This window comes from Ascaphus truei, chromosome 10, assembly GCF_040206685.1.
Source record: "Ascaphus truei isolate aAscTru1 chromosome 10, aAscTru1.hap1, whole genome shotgun sequence".
In the NCBI taxonomy this organism is placed as follows: domain Eukaryota; kingdom Metazoa; phylum Chordata; class Amphibia; order Anura; family Ascaphidae; genus Ascaphus; species Ascaphus truei.
In genome coordinates this window covers 10,482,169-10,499,241 of record NC_134492.1, presented here as the reverse complement: position 1 = coordinate 10,499,241, position 17,073 = coordinate 10,482,169, and the positions used below count along the sequence as shown (strand labels likewise).

General features: G+C 49.6%; 1 protein-coding gene across 2 annotated transcripts in view; it reads left to right on the top strand.

Annotated features, from left to right (window-relative positions):
• Positions 1 to 1,661, top strand: part of TNNI3K (TNNI3 interacting kinase) — a 120,645-nt gene extending 118,984 nt beyond the window's left edge. For both annotated transcript variants that reach the window (XM_075615808.1, XM_075615807.1), the window contains one exon: positions 1,068 to 1,661. In XM_075615808.1, coding sequence (XP_075471923.1) covers positions 1,068 to 1,144 — 77 coding nt within the window. In that variant the 3' untranslated portion in view covers positions 1,145 to 1,661. The remainder of the gene's footprint in view (positions 1 to 1,067) is intronic.
• The last annotated feature ends 15,412 nt before the right edge of the window (positions 1,662 to 17,073 follow it).

Genomic DNA, 17,073 nt, shown 5'->3' with positions numbered 1-17,073 from the left:
AGACTGCATGTGTGCACAGCCTGGGGGTTTTAAAACACCTTGATCATGCAGCTGGTGTCATTCTAATTAAGCAGCCCTTCCCAACTTAACCTCGTCACTGCTGCACTGCAAGCCTAAACATAGGGTTGCCAGGTATATGGCTGGTGACGTTCATTCACCCTGTCACAGTGTGCATCACTCCCACGATGTATAGAGAATATAAAGAGAGATAGGAGTAAGCACTACAAACAAATCCTGAATACATTTTGATTGCATTTTAACCCGCCTCCAGTCCAGATTTGTTTGCAGTGCTTACTCCTATCTCTCTTCATATTGCCTTTGCACCTATATACGTGTCTGTTTCCTGTATGCTCAGGACTCCTTCAGAAAGCGCCACTACGGCATGAAACGCGTGGGATGAAGCTTTCTGCTCGGAGACTGCCACATTTTTAAGTCTCAATAAAGCCTCTGCAATTTTTCACTACCTGGGTCCCTGTTTCATTTGATTTTGGATTTTTATCTTCGCTGATGCTCCAGATCTTCAGCTGCAATATTTCTGTGATTACTTCTTACTTGGAAGCACGCGACAAAGACAAAGACCAAAAACAACGGGACTGTGCCGGCCAAACCGAGATGTCTGGTCACCCTATATATCTGTGAATTTATAACTACTTCAAATACATCAGCAGTTGTCATTCAGCTGCTTAAAGTGGTAGGAAAGACGTGACCTGGACAAGGGATTTAACCCGTATGCTGCCAGAGGTTTAATATTATTAACACTTTAATATATGTTGCTAAGGGGGACTGCACCATTAATGAAGCAGTGTATGTAACACACCTGTCTGCCACGTGTAACTGTCGTGCACTGAGAGGCGCACATCTGTGCCCAGGACATACTTGAAAACGAGCGGTAACTCTCAATGTATTACTTCCTGGTAAAATATTTTATAAATAAATAAATCTCTCGCCATGATGTGGCTAACCCTTATTTCTTGTCCAGTTCCTGTGCTACGTCATCCCTCACTGGTGTTTTTACGTGGATCTGCGTCACAGCGAGTTGAATGTATGTCTTTTTTTGCCCTGTACAGGATACGTGTCGGATCCCATGAGCACAATGCGCTTCCACTCCTGCTGTCAGAGCAGCAGCTTTGAAGATAATAACTGACAGCTGGAGCCATTATCCCTGCATAAGGGTAAATCCACGCGCATGGCGGACGCGAACGGCGGATCCCAGACGGATGTGTTTATAGGCCTTTCTGGCTTCTCTTGTAACCTTTTCTTGTGAAGATGATTATTCTTATTCGTGTCAGATAATGCAAGCTCGGCATTTTATTTTGCAGCACATTGGTTTTACCAATATCCTGGGAATAGTTTACCTGTGTCTTTTAATGACTGTCAAACAATCTTATCACCTAAATACATTAGATAAAGACAGCAAAGCATCTGTTTCCCATGTAAATGTTCAAAGATAACACAACTATTCAAAAAAATAATTAGACACATTTAGTCGGCCTCAGTGTTTCCCCAGATACAGATGCAGCAACGAGTATCCGAACACTCGCCTTTGAAAATCTTTGGCAATCTCCGAGTAATGGTGCAACATTTCTGTGACATTTCTGCAGACAGACTAATGGCCCATCAGATTAACACAGCGGGGGTCCCTGGCAGTCTCATTCAGTTTGAATGGGACTGCTCGGGACCCCCCACTGTGTTAATCGGATGGGCCATTAGTCTGTCTGCAGAAATGTCACAGAAATGTTGCAGCATTACTGGGAGATTGCCCCAGACTTTCAAAGGCGAGTGTTCGGATACTCGTTGCTGCATCTGTATGTCAACATACCAAGCAAGGCATGTATCACAATATCACCGCGTTTCCAGAGCGCGCATCGGTAATGTCGCAGAATGCTACTGTATGCCCGGGCATACGTAAAACAAAGCCATGGTTAGGGTCTGTACATCTGTAATAAACAAAGATTCTTATCCGCTACATGTAATCATGCCCGCTACATGTAATCATGCCCGCTACATGTAATCATGCCCGCTACATATAATCATGCCCGCTACATGTAATCATGCCCGCTACATGTAATCATGCCCGCTACATGTAATCATGCCCGCTACATGTAATCATGCCCGCTACATGTAATCATGCCCGCTACATGTAATCATGCCCGCGGTGTCCTGTTCCCTTGCGTCCCCGGAGGGGCTGTCCCTTTAATCAATGCAACAGTTTACTTTGCTATTTGCAAAAGATATTTAGGGCCACATTTACTAAACGGCCTTTAGCTAGCTCGTGTGAATAGGCCGTACGTTGCTTTCCAGTTCAGCGCCACTTATTAGGACGATCCGATCTTCCTACTTTGGGAACAACAATGCTCCCTGCTGCACAATGCAATTCAGTGCAAAGCTGTCTCGCAGTGAATGGGTTAAACCAGGGGTGACACATTCCAGTCCTCAAGAGCCCAAACAGGTCAGGTTTTCAGGATATCCCTGCTTCAGCACAGAATGACTAAGTGACTGAGCCGCCTGTGCTGAAGCAGGGATATCCCAAAAACTTGACCTGTTGGTGGCCCTTGAGGACTGGAGTTGGCCACCCCATGGGTTAAACAAATAGTAACCCCTTTGATGCCAGAGGGATACACAAGACATTGCTGGGCGGTGTGGTCCCGGCCGGTATCAACGGGGTTAAAAAAGGTCTTACCAAGAGTTTCTTTTGGATGAACTGTGTATTAAATGTGTTTATTGCTCATTTTAGAAATGTATTGGGCATATCTGTAATAACATCCAGCGGTTGCTTGAATAAATAATTTCGGAATTAAATAAACATTTCACTCGTTTTTGAAAATGATACGGTACAAGTTGATTGACAGTGAGCTTAGCTCGTCCACTCACTGCACAGGAGCCGAGAACGTCACTTCCACTGCGTGCATCCGCTCACTGCACAGGAGCCGAGAACGTCACTTCCGCTGCGCGCATCCGCTCACTGCACAGGAGCCGAGAACGTCGCTTCCGCTGTGTGCATCCGCTCACTGCACAGGAGCCGAGAACGTCGCTTCCGCTGCGTGCATCCGCTCACTGCACAGGAGCCGAGAACGTCACTTCCGCTGCGTGCATCCGCTCACTGCACAGGAGCCGAGAACGTCACTTCCGCTGTGTGCATCCGCTCACTGCACAGGAGCCGAGAACGTCACTTCCGCTGCGTGCATCCGCTCACTGCACAGGAGCCGAGAACGTCGCTTCCGCTGTGTGCATCCGCTCACTGCACAGGAGCCGAGAACGTCACTTCCGCTGCGTGCATCCGCTCACTGCACAGGAGCCGAGAACGTCACTTCCGCTGCGTGCATCCGCTCACTGCACAGGAGCCGAGAACGTCACTTCCGCTGCGTGCATCCGCTCACTGCACAGGAGCCGAGAACGTCACTTCCGCTGCGTGCATCCGCTCACTGCACAGGAGCCGAGAACGTCGCTTCCGCTGCGTGCATCCGCTCACTGCACAGGAGCCGAGAACGTCACTTCCGCTGCGTGCATCCGCTCACTGCACAGGAGCCGAGAACGTCACTTCCGCTGCGTGCATCCGCTCACTGCACAGGAGCCGAGAACGTCACTTCCGCTGCGTGCATCCGCTCACTGCACAGGAGCCGAGAACGTCGCTTCCGCTGCGTGCATCCGCTCACTGCACAGGAGCCGAGAACGTCACTTCCGCTGCGTGCATCCGCTCACTGCACAGGAGCCGAGAACGTCACTTCCGCTGCGTGCATCCGCTCACTGCACAGGAGCCGAGAACGTCGCTTCCGCTGCGTGCATCCGCTCACTGCACAGGAGCCGAGAACGTCACTTCCGCTGCGCGCATCCGCTCACTGCACAGGAGCCGAGAACGTCACTTCCGCTGCACGCATCCGCTCACTGCACAGGAGCCGAGAACGTCACTTCCGCTGCGTGCATCCGCTCACTGCACAGGAGCCGAGAACGTCGCTTCCGCTGCGTGCATCCGCTCACTGCACAGGAGCCGAGAACGTCGCTTCCGCTGCGTGCATCCGCTCACTGCACAGGAGCCGAGAACGTCACTTCCGCTGCGTGCATCCGCTCACTGCACAGGAGCCGAGAACGTCACTTCCGCTGTGTGCATCCGCTCACTGCACAGGAGCCGAGAACGTCGCTTCCGCTGTGTGCATCCGCTCACTGCACAGGAGCCGAGAACGTCGCTTCCGCTGCGTGCATCCGCTCACTGCACAGGAGCCGAGAACGTCACTTCCGCTGCGTGCATCCGCTCACTGCACAGGAGCCGAGAACGTCGCTTCCGCTGCGTGCATCCGCTCACTGCACAGGAGCCGAGAACGTCGCTTCCGCTGTGTGCATCCGCTCACTGCACAGGAGCCGAGAACGTCACTTCCGCTGCGTGCATCCGCTCACTGCACAGGAGCCGAGAACGTCACTTCCGCTGTGTGCATCCGCTCACTGCACAGGAGCCGAGAACGTCGCTTCCGCTGTGTGCATCCGCTCACTGCACAGGAGCCGAGAACGTCGCTTCCGCTGCGTGCATCCGCTCACTGCACAGGAGCCGAGAATGTCACTTCCGCTGCGTGCATCCGCTCACTGCACAGGAGCCGAGAACGTCACTTCCGCTGCGTGCGTCCGCTCACTGCACAGGAGCCGAGAACGTCGCTTCCGCTGCGTGCATCCGCTCACTGCACAGGAGCCGAGAACGTCGCTTCCGCTGTGTGCATCCGCTCACTGCACAGGAGCCGAGAACGTCGCTTCCGCTGCGTGCATCCGCTCACTGCACAGGAGCCGAGAACGTCACTTCCGCTGTGTGCATCCGCTCACTGCACAGGAGCCGAGAACGTCTCTTCCGCTGTGTGCATCCGCTCACTGCACAGGAGCCGAGAACGTCGCTTCCGCTGCGTGCATCCGCTCACTGCACAGGAGCCGAGAACGTCACTTCCGCTGCGTGCATCCGCTCACTGCACAGGAGCCGAGAACGTCACTTCCGCTGCGTGCATCCGCTCACTGCACAGGAGCCGAGAACGTCGCTTCCGCTGCGTGCATCCGCTCACTGCACAGGAGCCGAGAACGTCGCTTCCGCTGCGTGCATCCGCTCACTGCACAGGAGCCGAGAACGTCACTTCCGCTGCGTGCATCCGCTCACTGCACAGGAGCCGAGAACGTCACTTCCGCTGCGTGCATCCGCTCACTGCACAGGAGCCGAGAACGTCGCTTCCGCTGCGTGCATCCGCTCACTGCACAGGAGCCGAGAACATCGCTTCCGCTGCGTGCATCCGCTCACTGCACAGGAGCCGAGAACGTCGCTTCCGCTGCGTGCATCCGCTCACTGCACAGGAGCCGAGAACGTCGCTTCCGCTGCGTGCATCCGCTCACTGCACAGGAGCCGAGAACGTCACTTCCGCTGCGTGCATCCGCTCACTGCACAGGAGCCGAGAACGTCACTTCCGCTGCGTGCATCCGCTCACTGCACAGGAGCCGAGAACGTCGCTTCCGCTGCGTGCATCCGCTCACTGCACAGGAGCCGAGAACGTCACTTCCGCTGCGTGCATCCGCTCACTGCACAGGAGCCGAGAACGTCACTTCCGCTGCGTGCATCCGCTCACTGCACAGGAGCCAAGAACGTCGCTTCCGCTGCGTGCATCCGCTCACTGCACAGGAGCCGAGAACGTCACTTCCGCTGCGCGCACCCGCTCACTGCACAGGAGCCGAGAACGTCACTTCCGCTGCATGCATCCGCTCACTGCACAGGAGCCGAGAACGTCACTTCCGCTGCGTGCATCCGCTCACTGCACAGGAGCCGAGAACGTCATTTCCGCTGCGTGCATCCGCTCACTGCACAGGAGCCGAGAACGTCACTTCCGCTGCGTGCGTCCGCTCACTGCACAGGAGCCGAGAACGTCACTTCCGCTGCGTGCATCCGCTCACTGCACAGGAGCCGAGAACGTCGCTTCCGCTGTGTGCATCCGCTCACTGCACAGGAGCCGAGAACGTCACTTCCGCTGCGTGCATCCGCTCACTGCACAGAAGCCGAGAACGTCACTTCCGCTGCGTGCATCCGCTCACTGCACAGGAGCCGAGAACGTCACTTCCGCTGCGTGCATCCGCTCATTGCACAGGAGCCGAGAACGTCACTTACGCTGCGTGCATCCGCTCACTGCACAGGAGCCGAGAACGTCACTTCCGCTGCGTGCATCCGCTCACTGCACAGGAGCCGAGAACGTCACTTCCGCTGCGTGCATCCGCTCACTGCACAGGAGCCGAGAACGTCACTTCCGCTGCGTGCGTCCGCTCACTGCACAGGAGCCGAGAACGTCACTTCCGCTGCGCGCATCCGCTCACTGCACAGGAGCCGAGAACGTCACTTCCGCTGCGCGCATCCGCTCACTGCACAGGAGCCGAGAACGTCACTTCCGCTGCGTGCATCCGCTCACTGCACAGGAGCCGAGAACGTCACTTCCGCTGCGTGCATCCGCTCACTGCACAGGAGCCGAGAACGTCACTTCCGCTGCGTGCATCCGCTCACTGCACAGGAGCCGAGAACGTCACTTCCGCTGCGTGCATCCGCTTACTGCACAGGAGCCGAGAACGTCACTTCCGCTGCGTGCGTCCGCTCACTGCACAGGAGCCTAGAACGTCACTTCCGCTGCGTGCATCCGCTCACTGCACAGGAGCCGAGAACGTCACTTCCGCTGCGTGCGTCCGCTCACTGCACAGGAGCCTAGAACGTCACTTCCGCTGCGTGCATCCGCTCACTGCACAGGAGCCGAGAACGTCACTTCCGCTGCGTGCATCCGCTCACTGCACAGGAGCCGAGAACGTCACTTCCGCTGCGTGCATCCGCTCACTGCACAGGAGCCGAGAACGTCACTTCCGCTGCGTGCATCCGCTCACTGCACAGGAGCCGAGAACGTCGCATCCGCTGCATGAGACTCTGATAAAATAAAGTTTAAAAAAAGAGATACAAGAGAGAACTTAAATAGCTGAGGAGCCTGTATTCACTGCAGCGTCTAAAGAAAGCGCGCCTGTTTTCAGTTTAACAGCTTGACGTAAAAGGTGGCACTGTATGGTCATTTGCATGTCATTACCCAGAATCCCTGGCTGCAGTGGAAGCACTGTATGCTAAGAGACAATGGGGAAAAGCAGGGTTGCAGACCTGTCTGAGACATGTGAATGTGATCACAAGTGATATTTTTATTGGCAATTTTAGACTGAAATAGAAAAAAAGAATAGTGCTTATTATAAAATTAACCGTTGATAATGACGTGGTATATGTGAATTCAAACAAAATAGCACATGTAAGCTAAACACAATGTGAATGGGGGGCCGCCCAGGAAAGTCCCCTGAGCGATCAAGATCAGAAAGCGTACAAACAGAAAAGTGACTTTCAGGTGCCTCCAGTACACATTAAATGTCCAGAACAACAATGAACTGAGCAAATGTGTACAAGGGATCAAACCATATGTGATATGTCTTGTCCAGCAAAACCATATGTGATGTGTCCTGTCCAGCAAAACCATATGTGGTATGAACTGTCCAGCGCAACCATATGTGATATGTACTGTCCAGCGCAACCATATGTGATATGTCCTGTCCAGCGAAACCTTATGTGATATGTACTGTCCAGCGCAACCATATGTGATATGTACTGTCCAGCGGAACCATATGTGATATGTACTGTCCAGCGCAACCATATGTGATATGTCCTGTCCAGCAAAACCATATGTGATATGTACTGTCCAGCGCAACCATATGTGATATGTACTGTCCAGCGAAACCATATGTGATATGTCCTGTCCAGCGCAACCATATGTGATATGTCCTGTCCAGCAAAACCATATGTGATATGTCCTGTCCAGCGCAACCATATGTGATATGTACTGTCCAGCAAAACCATATGTGATGTGTCCTGTCCAGCAAAACCATATGTGATATGTACTATCCAGCGCAACCATATGTGATATGTACTGTCCAGCGCAACCATATGTGATATGTCCTGTCCAGCGAAACCATATGTGATATGTACTGTCCAGCGCAACCATATGTGATATGTCCTGTCCAGCGCAACCATATGTGATATGTCCTGTCCAGCACAACCATATGTGATATATCCTGTCCAGCGCAACCATATGTGATATGTACTGTCCAGCAAAACCATATGTGATATGTACTGTCCTGCAAAACCATATGTGATATGTACTGTCCAGCAAAACCATATCTAATATGTCCTGTCCAGCAAAACCTTATGTGATATGTACTGTCCAGCAAAACCATATGTGATATGTACTGTCCAGCAAAACCATATGTGATATGTACTGTCCAGCACAACCATATGTGATATGTCCTGTCCAGCAAAACCATATGTGATATGTACTGTCCAGCGCAACCATATGTGATATGTCCTGTCCAGCAAAACCATATGTGATATGTCCTGTCCAGCAAAACATATGTGATATGTCCTGTCCAGCAAAACCATATGTGATATGTCCTGTCCAGCAAAACCATATGTGATATGTCCTGTCCAGCGCAACCATATGTGATATGTACTGTCCAGCGCAACCATATGTGATATGTACTGTCCAGCGCAACCATATGTGATATGTACTGTCCAGCGCAACCATATGTGATATGTACTGTTCAGCAAAACCATATGTGATATGTCCTTTCCAGCAAAACCATATGTGATATGTACTGTCCAGCAAAACCATATGTGATATGTACTGTCCAGCGCAACCATATGTGATATGTACTGTCCAGCAAAACCATATGTGATATGTACTGTCCAGCGCAACCATATGTGATATGTACTGTCCAGCGCAACCATATGTGATATGTACTGTCCAGCGCAACCATATGTGATATGTCCTGTCCAGCGGAACCATATGGGATATGTCCTGTCCAGCGCAACCATATGTGATATGTACTGTCCAGCAAAACCATATGTGATATGTCCTGTCCAGCGAAACCATATGTGATATGTCCTGTCCAGCAAAACCATATGTGATATGTACTGTCCAGCGGAACCATATGTGATATGTACTGTCCAGCGGAACCATATGGGATATGTACTGTCCAGCGGAACCATATGTGATATGTACTGTCCAGCGGAACCATATGGGATATGTACTGTCCAGCGGAACCATATGGGATATGTACTGACCAGCGCAACCATAAGGGATATGTACTGTCCAGCAAAACCATATGTGATATGTACTGTCCAGCAAAACCATATGTGATATGTGCTGTCCAGCAAAACCATATGTGATATGTACTGTCCAGCGCAACCATATGTGATGTGTCCTGTCCAGTGTTTCAGGAATATTAGATGGTCCTCAGGACATGTGGGGAGAGAACAACATCGTTTAATAATGTATTAAAAAAGAACTACGGGGTAAGGATGAGAAATTACATGATCTGCAATAGGGAATCACAATTCAGGGTCAAACAAACACACTGGGACTCACTAAATCAAGGTTGCGCAAACTAGCGCGGCGGTTGCAGAGGCCCCGCGCTCTCTTACCCAAAGCATTTAAATTAAATGCCAGGGGATCACGTGAGGCCTCTGCAACTTCCCTTACCTTTTCTTAGGCGACGCGTAACCATGGCAACACGGCGTCAAATGACGCTGCGGGGTCACGTGACATCACCATGGCACCGTGGGGTCACGTGACGCCACTGCGTCATTTGAGAAGGTAAGGAGGGGGGCGCAGGGGGGAAAGTTTGCGCACACCTGCACTAGATCAGCGGTGTGCAAACTGGGGGGGGGCGCAAGATTATGTAGGGGGGGGCGCAGCCTGCTTCCAGTTCTCTGCTGTGTCTGCCTGCAGAGGGGGCGGGGCCTTGCTGCGGGGCCTTCCCTCCTCTTCCTGTCTGTTACCCGCCCGTTTTCAGCAGCATATGGGGGGACCTGAGCAGGCTTAGTTACTCCCTCCCGTGTGTGTGTGTGTGTGTGTGTGTGTGTGTGTGTGTGTGTGTGTGTGTGTGTGTGTGTGTGTGTGTGTGTGTGTATATGTGTGTGAGTGTGTGTTTTGTGTGTGTGTGTGTATGTATATATATATATATATATATATATATATATATATATATATATATATATATATATATATATATATGTGTGTGTGTGTGTGTGTGTATATATATATATATATATATATATATGTGTGTGTGTTTGTTGTGATTGAGTGTGTGTTGTGTCTGTGTGTGTTGTGATTGAGTGTGTGGTGTGTGTGCTGTGCCTGTTGGTTGTCTGTCTGTGTGTGTGTGTGTGTGTGTTGGTTGTGATTGAGTGTTGGTTGTGTGTGTGGGTGTTGTGATTGAATGCAGCGGTGCACAAACAGAGGGGGGGGTTATTTAGGCGGGGGGCTTGCGGCAAAACCTGGGTGCGCAGGCAAAAAAGATGTGCGCGCGTGGGCGGCCAAACAGAATAGTGCAGGTGGCGGCCACGTGGTACGGGGGAGGAGCACGCCCCAGCGCTGTGATGTCAAACGCCCCTCCTTCCGGTGACTGCCCTACAATAGCGCTGTGTTCCTGCTCCTCCGCTGGCAGCCTGCTTCGCTGCGATCCTCTGCGAGGGAAAGGGTCGGCTGCCACTATATCACTGATACTATGAATGTACAGAAATAATAAAAAAAAGTGTAAACACTTCCCCGCTCGTGCTTGCAAAATTATGCAGGACACGCTGCGCTCATGCTTGGAGAGTTGGTGATGTCACCGCTCTCAGCGGCAGCGTGGACGCAGCCTAATTTTGCAAGAGCGAGCTGTTGAAGTATGGAAGTGTTTAGGCTGCGCTTATAGTGCTGGCGAGGGGACGTCGCCCGAAAACAAATGCATTGTCGCCGTCGCGTGCGCTTATAGTAAGCGTGACGTGGCGACGCGATTTTTTTAAGCCGGCAATATTTGATTTTTCAGGGGCTGTCGCCTCATAGCTAGCGTCGCCGTCGCGGGCTCTATATGCGCGACCTTAGACACATATTTGTATTTACATTGTATACCGTTTAATAAAGGTTTTTTTTAATGTGATTTTGATTACATCAGGCAGGGGGGGCCCGAGAAATTTCATGGATAAAAAGGGGGGCTCGGCAAAAAAAGTTTGCTCGCCCCTGCACTAGATGACACTATATTTGGCCACCCCTGTGCCAGTGTCCCGTGTGGCACTATCGCAGTTTGATGAATAACCCCTATTCTATGAAATGACATTGCTCCTGAACCAGACTTTCAATCAAACATGACCTGCATGAAAGAAGCATTTTGTTCTGAGCTTGGATAACTGTTTAGATCAATGTATTCCTATTTTCCCAATTTGATTACTATTTCCAGTGTAAAAAGAGCCGTTGAGAACTTAATGCAGGTGTCAGTTAAAAATAATGTTTGTCATAAATTGTATCCCAGATGCTCATGAGAACCATTACCCAGTTTGCAGGAGGAATCCGGACATGTGCCATTTATCTCACAGCTCATAACCCACATACCGCAATTGATAAATGCAATTTTAGTTAAAGTCACCTTGTAAATGCAAATGTATATAAAACAATGGGATTGGAAACATATATATATATATATTAGGTGTACAGTACTTATGTGTTAATCGTGGTAATTATTTTATGTTACTTTTGTGTTAAGTAAAAATGATTCTAAAAGTTATACTCTGTGTCAGGGGGGCGCAGCTCCCCTCTCTCTTCCCCCCTCCCCCCCTCTTACCTCGGCTCCGGCATCCATAGCAACGTGACGTTACATGACCTCGCTGCGTCTTTTGACGCCGCGTTGCCATGGCGACGCATCTAAGAAGCCGCCAGAGCCAAGGTAAGTGCGGTTTACAGAGGCCTTAGCCGCTTCCCCGGCATTAAATTGAAATGCCTTCGGGAAGCGCGCGGGGCCTCTGTAAACCCCGCGCCCCCCCGCAGACAATCTCGCGCCCCCCCCAGTTTGCGCACCGCTGCTCTATGTAACAAGAAGAGGTGATTACAAATCAAAGTATAAATATTCAGAGGAATGTTCCAGTGACATTTCTTTTACCGAGAAAACATTTTGTAAGCACACATTTTAACCCGTTCATTCCCAGAGAGCCCGCAACGATCCTTCTGGCATCTAAGTTGTGAATGGCGCTCTGTCATTGCATACAGTAACTAATCCTTAATGGCTGCTCACAATGCTGTCTAACCACACTTAAGAATGTTACTAACGCAGGGGGGCGAGACTGGTTTCTTTGCTCTCCCCTCCTGCTCGCTCCCCTCCCCCCCTTACCTTTTCTCCAGCGTCATATCATGTTGCATTGCCATTTGAAGCCGCCGGCGAGAAGATAAGAGACATACGGAGGCCCCGCATGCTCCGACTGCGTTATATTTAAATGTTATGGGGAATAGTACGGGGCCTCTCTAAGCGCCCGGCGTCCCCCAGTTTGCGTACCCCTGCACTAACACACACTGATACACATACATGCACACTGATCTTGCAAACCCACCCCCCCTTCACACCTCCACACTCTCCCCCTCCTCTATTCCCATCCCTCTACCCATGTATTTCTCTCCCCCCTCTCTTCCTCACTAACTCCTCTCTATATTCCTCAATCTCGCTGTTACTTCACGTGGCGTTCCTGTTGGCATGGCAATGTGGCGCCATCTGCCGCCACGCAGCCATATTGCCAGTATTTGCAGGGGGAAGATGCCGCGAAGAGATGCCGGGAGACGTTGCAGCTGCCGCCACCACCCAGAGGTTTACCAGGTAAACCCGTAGCCCGGAGATAGGTGGCCAAAACCCATAGTCTCCGCAATTATCCGGAAACCCGGAGTGGTGGCAATCCTGCACTTACCTTGAAGATGGTCCCAGGCCTCTGGCGCCCTGGCTCTCTTCAGCTGCTGCGGGCCTCTCACTCCCACGCTGGGCACCTCTCTCCCGCCGGTGCACAACGGAAGCTGGGCCCGATTTCCAATTGGGTTCAGCTTCTGGTGTGCACCACCGGGAGAGAGATGGAGATCCCCAGCAGCTGGGGAGAGCCGGGGCCCGACGGCAACCAGAGGTCCGGCAACCAGATGCAGAAGTTGGGCATGACCTCTGGCAAGACCCAACTTCAAGTGCCAGCCGAGCCCCCTGCAGCCACCGGGCCTAGGACACTTGTCCCGGCTCTCCCCCCGTTGTGGCCCTGATACTGGTTCTCATACATGCACACTTGGTTTGCTATGTGTCCAGTATTCAACCGGACTGTCCTGTATTTGGACACTTTCCAGTAAAAAAAATAAAGGCAATACTGGACATGTATGTGTATATCGGTATTACCTCTCTGGGTGTGTATGTGTATACCGGTATATGGCTCGGCTCCTCAAACCCACCTTAGCAAACTTGATACCCTCTACAATTCAATTTGTCGTTTTGTTCTCCAATGCAACTACAACACACATCACTGCGAAATGCTCAAAGAACTAGATTGGTCATCACTAGAGTCTAGGCGCAAAGTTCACCTTTCCTGTCTCACCCTCAAATACTTTCTGGGCAAGCTACCCAGCTACCTGAACAAGCTCCTCACCCCTACCACATGCAGTACCTATCACCTGAGATCAGACTCCAAAAGACTATTCATGGTCCCAAGACGCAACAAAGTATCCGGACGTTCCTCCTTCTCCTTCCGTGCACCCCAAAACTGGAACAACCTACCAGAGACTCTCATATCCACCACCAGCTTAAGTTCTTTCAAATCTAAGGCTGTCTCACACTTTAATCTGGTCTGTAACTGTTTCATACGCTCATAATATATATTTTCTTTAACTGTGCATGCAATGTCTTGTATATAAATGTATACCTTGTTCATTTATGTAACTGTATTTGTAACCATGTATTATTTTGCTTTACTCTGTGCCCAGGACATACTTGAAAACGAGAGGTAACTCTCAATGTATTACTTCCTGGTAAAATATTTTATAAATAAATAAATAAATAAATAAATTACCTCTCTGGGTGTGTATGTGTATACAGGTATTACATCTCTGGGCGTGTATGTGTATACCGGTATCACCTCTCTGGGCGTGTATGTGTATACTGGTATTACCTCTCTGGGCGTGTATGTGTATACCGGTATTACCTCTCTGGGCGTGTATGTGTATACCGGTGTTACCTCTCTGGGCGTGTATGTGTATACCGGTATTACCTCTCTGGGCGAGTATTTGTATACCGGTATTACCTCTCTGGGCGTGTATGTGTATACTGGTATTACCTCTCTGGGCGTGTATGTGTATATCGGTATTACCTTTCTGGGCGTGTATGTGTATACCGGTATTACCTCTCTGGGCGTGTATGTGTATACCGGTATTACCTCTCTGGGCGAGTATTTGTATACCGGTATTACCTCTCTGGGCGTGTATGTGTATACCGGTATTACCTCTCTGGGCGTGTATGTGTATACCGGTATTACCTCTCTGGGCGAGTATTTGTATATCGGTATTACCTCTCTGGGTGTGTATGTGTATATCGGTATTACCTCTCTGGGTGTGTATGTGTATACAGGTATTACATCTCTGGGTGTGTATGTGTATACCGGTATTACCTCTCTGGGCGTGTATGTGTATACCGGTATTACCTCTCTGGGCGTGTATGTGTATACCGGTATTACCTCTCTGGGCATATATGTGTATACCGGTATTACCTCTCTGGGCATGCATGTGTATACCGGTATTACCTCTCTGGGCGTGTATGTGTATACCGGTATTACCTCTCTGGGCGTGTATGTGTATACCGGTATTACCTCTCTGGGCGTGTATGTGTATACCGGTATTACCTCTCTGGACATGTATGTGTATATCGGTATTACCTCTCTGGACATGTATGTGTATATCGGTATTACCTCTCTGGACATGTATGTGTATATCGGTATTACCTCTCTGGACATGTATGTGTATATCGGTATTACCTCTCTGGACATGTATGTGTATATCGGTATTACCTCTCTGGACATGTATGTGTATATCGGTATTACCTCTCTGGACATGTATGTGTATATCGGTATTACCTCTCTGGACATGTATGTGTATATCGGTATTACCTCTCTGGGCGTGTATGTGTATACCGGTATTACCTCTCTGGACATGTATGTGTATATCGGTATTACCTCTCTGGACATGTATGTGTATATCGGTATTACCTCTCTGGGCATGTATGTGTATACCGGTATTACCTCTCCGGGCGTGTATGTGTATACCGGTATTACCTCTCTGGGTGTGTATGTGTATACCGGTATTACCTCTCTGTGCGTGTATGTGTATATCGGTATTACCTCTCTGGGTGTGTATGTGTATACCGGTATTACCTCTCTGTGCGTGTATGTGTATATCGGTATTACCTCTCTGGGTGTGTATGTGTATACAGGTATTACATCTCTGGGCGTGTATGTGTATACCGGTATTACCTCTCTGGACATGTATGTGTATATCGGTATTACCTCTCTGGACGTAGTGACCTGATGGGCTTGAGGGGCCGCAGGATTTCCCCCGAGGAAGGAGAGATCAGGGCTGAGCAGCTTCCTTCATGCTGATTGGGTGTTGCTGGGTAATGCAGCCAATCAGGAGGAGGTGTCAGAAGCCTGGGGGTGGGTCCAAGGAGAGAAGGAAACAGCATGGAGTGGTGAGGATTGCGTGTGGCTCGAGCGCATCGCACCTGTCACCATTGTATCCAATATTTTTGGAGAAGCCATCTGGCATTCCTAATGCACACTGATACACATACATGCACATACATGCACATACATACACATACATGAATTATTAGCCATTTCAGAATTTGTCAAAGGAATGTGGGACGGGTTGACATAGTTGCACCATAATTACATTATGTGATGGAAATGCTCAATCTCTGCAATCTTTGGCTGCAGCTTCTGCAGAAACCATGATCTTGCACAGGGGTAACCAACTCCAGTCCTCAAGACCCCCCCAAAAAGTCAGGTATTAGGGATATCCCTGCTTCAGCAGGCAAAGAGTGAGCCACTGATTGAGGCACCTGTGCTGAAGCAGGGATATCCTTAAAACCTGACCGGTGGTGGCCTTTGAGGACTGGAGTTCCCCACCCCAGATCTAGTGCTTCTATATTATCTTACAGAGAACTATTCGAAATCAATAAACGCATTTAGGAAAACTTGATTGATTTGTCGATCTACAAACACAAGCTATAATCATAAATAAGGTATGCAAACTAAGTCTGCTAGACTGCAAATGACATGTTATCTCCACACATTACTATTTCATATGTGAAAGTAATTAACAGAAATTAAATTGCCAGAAATAACAAACGCTGAAGAGGCTGCAAAATGTTTTTTTATGTCTAAAATAGAATTATGGAAGGGCCTCGTGGCTCAGATATGTACAATATATTCATTTAATTAACTCCTTTATCATTGGAGAGCTTTTAAGCGCAATACTGTGAAAGCACTAACAAACAATGATGCATCTTCCAAAAACAGACGCGATTGCTTGACATTCATAATGAATGCTACAATATGCTCTCCTACGCACCCACCTACGTCCGTATGTCAAACTCTACTGAGTAAAGGTAATTAAGAATGTACTTCCAGTGTACACAGTGCCATGTGAGCATAAATATAACAGATAATATCATATACATGAACTTACTCAAGTAAAATCACATCTATGCAATTGTATGGCTTTGAATTTTGAGCAATGTAGAACAGTACTAAGTTAAATAAACTCACATATATGCAAAAATGGATTTGAGGCAAAAGGTGACACTGTGTGCTCATTTGCATGTCATTTCCCAGAATCCCTTGCTGCAGTGGAAACACTGCTAGTTTTGCTATATGCTTTACGGTGGAGGGTTTTTCGTCACCTTTTTCACCCACCATAACTTAGCTAAATCTGGTGAAACCTACCCAGCCTTAAAATTGCAAAGCCAGTACAACCAGCCTCTCAACGATGAGACCCAAAGGTCGCTTCTCTGGCTTTTGGCTAAGATCAAGTGTAGTGTCTATCCAACACAAGAAGAGATGGGGGAGCACAGTGTGAGGGAAGATAGGGTTGAAGTATACTTTCTTTCTCTGATGGTCAATGGAGTGTTCACACCTTCATTGAACCCTCAGAGAGAGATGGGCAACTCCTTGGATGG